Raw genomic sequence first — 6,512 nt, forward strand, 5'->3', positions numbered from 1 at the left:
TGTTTGGTCGGCATGAACGCTTCTTTCCGCCGCTGAAGCGATGCGGATGGTACGCTGTTGTGACTGGTTGTGACTGGTTGTGACTGGTGGGCTACAGCGTGGTAGATGGAACGCTGTTTGGTCGGCATGAACGCTTCGTTCCGCCGCTGAAGCGATGCGGATGGTACGCTGTTGTGACTGGTTGTGACTGGTTGTGACTGGTGGGCTACAGCGTGGTAGATGGAACGCTGTTTGGTCGGCATGAACGCATCGTTCCGCCGCTGAAGCGATGCGGATGGTACGCTTTTGTGACTGGTTGTGACTGGTTGTGTCTGGTGAGCTAGAGCGTGGCAGATGGTACAATGTATGGTCACCATGAGCGCTTTGTGTGGCTGCTGTAGTGAAGCGGGCGGTACACTGTTTTGGGTTATGGTGGCCTATGGCGTGGCAGATGGAACAATGGATGGTCGGCATGAGCGCTTTGTGTGGCTGCTGTTGTTAAGCGTTTGGCACACTGGTAAAAGTATTGTTTAAAGGACTCTTTGTCAACCGTGTAATTTTTTTTTATAATTATTTTTCAGATGTCAAATCGTGTGGAATTCATCAGGGATTTCATAGAAATATACCAGTCTTTTCCCTGCCTCTGGAAGATCAAATCTCCAGAGTATTGTAACAGGGAAAAGAGGAAGGAGGGTTATTTAAAGCTCATTGAGCTTTACAATCGTCATGCACCAGAAGAGCCAGCAAACGAAGCGGTTATTAAAAAGAAAATTCAGGCGCTCCGCACGGTGTGGAGGAAGGAGCTTAACAAGGTTCTTCACACTACAAAGTCCGGGGCTTCCACCGAAGATGTTTACGTGCCAAAGCTTTGGTATTTTGAGCATATGAATTTTCTGAGGGACCAAGAGGTGCCACGGACATCCACGTGTTTTCGCTTGTTGGCACCTGTGGAACAAATTGTTTCGGAGAACCACGCCGAGCAGGACTCACAAGGGCAACAAGTAAGTAGCTCTTTGGACGAAAGTTCACCAATGTGTCCTATAATTACATATTTTTTCTCTGCATTTTATGTTTTATACTTCTGATTATCCCATCAGTTTGAAGTTATTACAAAAACATGTACACATAAGTAACCGTGTCGCAGTAAAGTATTATATGGGGAACTTAATATGAATGAAATGGCGATATTTCTAAACCATACCATCTAAGCAATATAGAAAATAGTATCGCTTCAAGCTGCCGATGTATTCTTGTTGAGACTATTTAGACTATAAAATATTCATCAGGTTCCCCTAGCAGTCAGAACAGTGTAGTTCAAAGTATTAAATAAATGGGAAGGTTAAAGAATATTACTAAGCTTAAAATATATTACAACCTTTTTTAACCTAATAGGAATATATAGTTTGGATGCGGTTATGGTGGTAAAACTTTTTGTTGCCGGGTTCATAACTTTTTTTTGTTTTTTTTTTCCCCAGGATGACAGTGCACAGGACAGTACACTGGACTGTTCACAGGACTGCACGACAACAGATTTAGTGGAGGCTGCACCTGCCAGGACTCAATCGAGGCAAGGTCCAAGGAAACGGAAAGCCACCTCAGACGTCTCACATGAACTGTTGAGCCTTGCAAAAAAGGTGTTAACAAACAATGTTAGCCCTGCGTTGCAGGGGTTTGGACACTATGTTGTTGACAAACTGGCCAAAATGGACGACAGCCAAAGAACACTAGCGGAGCGTCTAATATTGGAAGCAGTAAACAAGGGTACAGATGGCGATTTGGACAAGCACACTCGTTTGGTCTATTCCCGGCCAATGCAGCGGACAGAGCCCTCATATTACAATGGTTGGTCACAGTGTCAGACACCAATGCGACACAATGTTCCCGTTTCCCACTTCGGCCAGCCACCCCCTAACTCCTACACGCCAATACCTTCACATATGGCTTCGCCCATCAGGCACCAAAGTTATCAGCCGGAAGAATCGTCGTATCACAATTTGTGATTTCCTAACTTCTTTTACATTACTTTTTATTTTATTGTCTTGTTAAAATAATGTTTTAAATAAAAGCTTTTATTAGAAATTCAATCACGACTGTTTGATTGGTGTGTCTCGATCACAGCACTGTATCAGGGCACAAATTAACGTAACAAAGTCATGTACAGTTAACTAATAAAAAAAAATGGAATCATAGTTTAACTAAATATTTTTAATGTAACAACCAAAAATGTATTATTGGCCCGCCTCCAACTGTTGGTACATGTCCCTGTGGTGGGATATATATATATATATATATATATATATATATATATATTTAAATTAACAAACTTTTTTTAACTGTACAACACACAACCTAAAATGTTCAGACACTTGGTTTCTATTTTGGCCCCGCCTCCAACTGCTGGCACATGTCCCGAAGCTTCTGCAGCTCCTCCATTGCCACATTGTGCTGCTCCTGAATCCGCGCCATAGTGTGGATAAGCCTTTCTATGCCGGCTTCCAGATCCTCCTTGTTCACACTGACGACAGCTGTGGGTCAAAAAACATAACAGTAATAACACAGTAGTCTCCCGATGTGTCTTTGCTTCTGTGAAGGAAAAAAAAAAAAAACTGTCAGCATATATAAGGAAATACTGGCTTGGGGGGGGGGGGTTTGGGTTGGGGGTGAAAGAGTGGGCCTGCAACCAAATCAAAATAACTTTATTGTGGGAACCTACTAGGATGTTGAGGCACGGAGGGCACTTCGGGATCAGAGTCCGTGTTGAATGCCTCGTGCTGTCGGTGGCGGCGCTGTGTCTTTGCCTCTGTGAAGGAAAAAAAAAAAAGGTCTGTCAGCATATATGGCGACACTGGCTGCCGGGGGAGGGGGGGGGAAGAGGGGACCTGCAACTGAATCCAAATCACATAATTGTGGGAACCTACTCGGATCTGTTGTCGTTGAACCTGAGGGCTCTGGGACATCAGAGGTGGTGTGTGATGCCTCGTGGCGGCGGCGCTGTCTCTTTGCCTCTGTGAAGGAAAAAAAAAAGGTCTGTCAGCATATATGGCAACACTGGCTGCCGAGGGAGGGGGGGGGAAGAGGGGACCTGCAACTGAACCCAAATCACATAATTGTGGGAACCTACTCGGATCTGTTGTCATTGAACTTGAGGGCTCTGGGACATCAGAGGCGGTGTGTGATGCCTCGTGGCGGCGGCGCTGTCTCTTTGCCTCTGTGAAGGAAAAAAAAAAAAGGTCTGTCAGCATATATGGCAACACTGGCTGCCGGGGGAGGGGGGGGGAAGAGGGGACCTGCAACTGAATCCAAATCACATAATTGTGGGAACCTACTCGGATCTGTTGTCGTTGAACCTGAGGGCTCTGGGACATCAGAGGCGGTGAGTGATGCCTCGTGGCGGCGGCGCTGTCTCTTTGCCTCTGTGAAGGGAAAAAAAAAGTTCGGTCAGCAGATAGCTGTGCCACATAGTGCTCTTCAACATTCATACTGCCCCATAGCTGTGCCACATAGTGCTCTTCAACATTCATACTGCCCCATAGCTGTGCCACATAGTGGCTCTGCAACGTTCAAACTGCCCCATAGCTGTGCCACATAGTGGCTCTGCAACGTTCAAACTGCCCCATAGCTGTGCCACATAGTGGCTCTGCAACGTTCAAACTGCCCCATAGATGTGACACATAGTGGCTCTGCAACGTTCAAACTGCCCCATAGCTGTGACACATAGTGGCTCTGCAACGTTCAAACTGCCCCATAGCTGTGACACATAGTGGCTCTGCAACGTTCAAACTGGCCCAAAGCCCTATAAAAATCCATGCAGCGTACCCCCCATTCCCATGAATCACCCAATTAACCCTTCTGCGTGCCATACTTTTGGGTACCTGCGTACTGACCTCTGCGAATCTCCTTGCGAAGCTCCTGCAGGCGCTCTGGGCTTTTGGACTTGAGATCGCCCCATTTTTTCACAATCTGGGCCTTGCTGCGAGTTATCCCAAACCGCTTCCTGAGGCCCTCAGACACCACACGGACAACTTCATCCTTGTGCTGGTTGCGGTGCAGCACCAGCCCAGTTGTCTCGTACTGCATCCGATCCATTGTTCCAATAAGGAACTTGAGCTCTGGGATGCCCAGAGGAGGATCACGGCGACTGGCAGCCATTATCAGGATGTCAGGGATTCAAAACAAGCTAGCGCAGGCAAGCCGGAACGCTGTAACGTCATCACGCCGTCATAGACCACGAGCGTACATTACGTGCCGCTCCGGCGTTATATAACCATCCTTCGAACGGCATTTACTATGTGCGTTCCTTCCGTACCGCTCAGCCGTCACAAATGTGACGCTGTCCATAAACGGCAACGCTATTGCGATGCCGATCGGGCGGCAGGACGGCGGAGTAAAGCTCCTCCTCTGGGCGTTGCCGTTCAGGGTCATTCCATCTAAAATGGCGGCGAGATTTCGTTCAGCTCCTCTGGGGCAGCCAGAGCTCCTTTTTTTTATTAGTCAGATGGATGCCCTGGATTATGAGGGTCTGGAGAGCCGCCCTGCCCACCCACACATCCACAAGCGGGAAGTGCTTGGCCACATTACCAGAATGATGGAGAGGAGGTTTGGCGTCTGCCGCAGTCAGCTTCAGCTACGGAAAAAGTGGGCTGACCTCCGGTACAAAACGCCACAAATGTTTGATGAGTTGCGTGCGGAGGCAAGGCGAGGCAAGTACTAGTATGGGGGGATTGGGAGATGCACGCTGTCAGGAGGGGGGGGTTTGGGAGGGAGGCTTGCGCTCATGGTTGCCAACTCAAATGCATTAAAACACATGCCCCGTTTTTGTAAAATATAGTTATTTTCCAAGCAGAATATGCGTTGTCCGTGAGAAAACTTGTCGGGTTCCCTAATCTCAACCACCATCTTGAAATTATTAAGATGTCCGTAATTTTTAGTTTCTCAATTTACCAAAAATTTTATCGGAGGAGGATGGCCTACTGATGAAATGATACGTTTTCCAAAGACAGGCAGACCATTGAACACCAGAGCCCACAGACATGTCAGAGTATCGCACACCTGTAAAGTGTGATCTCTATTTTATGTTTCAATATATTGTTAGCTTTGATCTGCAGCACTCTACATGTGTTTTTAAAGATTGCGTTTGTTAACTTTATGTGTAGAGAGACAGCGGCAGCAACAGGTGCCTGCCATTGCCAGCAGCACCACAGCATCCACCACCAGCGGGAGCCCACAGTCCGTGACGTCACGTAAGTTAACAATCATTGATTACAGTTTTTCAACTGCATACGGGACATAAGAGGGTAGCGGAAATATTTGAATACATTACAGACGCAGTAATGACCCAGCGGCCTACCACGCCTCCACCAGACAGCAGACGGCCTCGCACCCCTACACCACCCTCAACACCTCCCTTCCGACACTCCTCTTCCCCCCCCGGGTCGGCGGCATTCTCCCCAGAAGCTAACATACGTAAGTGACCAAAACAGCGAGCGCTTCCCAACGGCGTGTTCCATAGTTAACCAGATCTGTTATTATTTCCTTTTAGGTGCTGCAGCAGTGGCCAGATCGCTGGGGTGGGAAATTAGCAGCTCTGGCTCTGGCAATGAGGAACCGACGTCCCTTCTCCGTAAGTATCAAGATAATACGAGTGGTTATCTGCTGGATGTCACAATAGACAACTAAAACTGTAAAATTTAATAAAATTAACATCGCCCTGTGGTGCCAGACCCAATAGAAATTTACAACACAAAAAATTTGGTCCTGCCCCAGAGGTCGAGATGTATTTTCAGCGGAATCAACGTTGGTTCTCCAACCTCTTCTATCCACAGAACCGCCCACCGTAAGAGAGCTCCTGGCGAGACAATTGCGCCTGGAGCGGACAGCAGCGCTCCTGCAGCAGACAGCAGCGCTCCTCCAGACTCAAGTAGAGCAGCAGGGCGTGACGCTGCGACACCTGTTGGGCCGTGGAAGGAGATAATTTTTTTTTTTTTTGGTTATGTTATATTTTGTTGTTAAATAATTTAAAACCAAGAAATTGTTACAAAAAAAACAAAAAATCTTCGCATTCTTTCTTTAATGTTTACCAAGCTATAAGGGTTAACAGCACCATTTTATAGGCATCACATTTAAAGTAATTTAGAGAGGTTTATATGACAGCAAAGCAAAAAAAAATAATTTTTTATACGGCGCGATCCTGCCAGGGTACAGCTCCAGAACCATTAAAGTACTGACAGTATTTTTCGCGACAGTCCCTTGCATCGTCTGCCTGTCTGCCAGATCCAAGTGCTTGAAGAGCTCTAAAATTATCAGGTTGTGTACGCCATTCCCCGGGCACAATATCTCCGGTTCTTGCGTCCACTACATCAATAAACGAAGGAGGAGAATAGGAGCTCGTATCATGACGTCTCAGGAAATTATGGAGCACACAGCATGCCAAAACCACAAAGTCTATAGATGGCAGCTTCAAGTTGATAGCTGTGTGGAACACTCTAAACCGATTTGCCATAATCCCAAAGGCATTTTCAACCACACGACGGGCC

At 47.0% G+C, this 6,512-nt stretch overlaps 1 protein-coding gene across 1 annotated transcript; it reads left to right on the forward strand.

Annotated features, from left to right (window-relative positions):
- The first annotated feature begins 456 nt into the window (after positions 1 to 456).
- LOC138667562 (uncharacterized) lies at positions 457 to 1,991 on the forward strand. The gene is made up of 2 exons (XM_069755720.1): positions 457 to 980; positions 1,455 to 1,991. The coding sequence occupies exons 1-2, from the start codon at positions 561 to 563 to the stop codon at positions 1,977 to 1,979; spliced, it is 945 nt and encodes a 314-aa protein (XP_069611821.1). The 5' UTR covers positions 457 to 560; the 3' UTR covers positions 1,980 to 1,991.
- Positions 1,992 to 6,512: the final 4,521 nt, after the last annotated feature.

The sequence above is a fragment of the Ranitomeya imitator genome, chromosome 2 (assembly GCF_032444005.1).
Source record: "Ranitomeya imitator isolate aRanImi1 chromosome 2, aRanImi1.pri, whole genome shotgun sequence".
Taxonomy (NCBI): Eukaryota; Metazoa; Chordata; class Amphibia; order Anura; family Dendrobatidae; genus Ranitomeya; species Ranitomeya imitator.

What these genes read in the sequence shown, in the direction of transcription:
- LOC138667562 (XM_069755720.1), top strand. Translation starts at nt 561, where the DNA reads ATGTCAAATCGTGTGGAATTCATCAGGGATTTCATAGAAATATACCAG. An exon ending in AGGACTCACAAGGGCAACAA is followed by an intron (nt 981 to 1,454) that starts GTAAGTAGCTCT and finishes TTTTTTCCCCAG; the next exon opens with GATGACAGTGCACAGGACAG.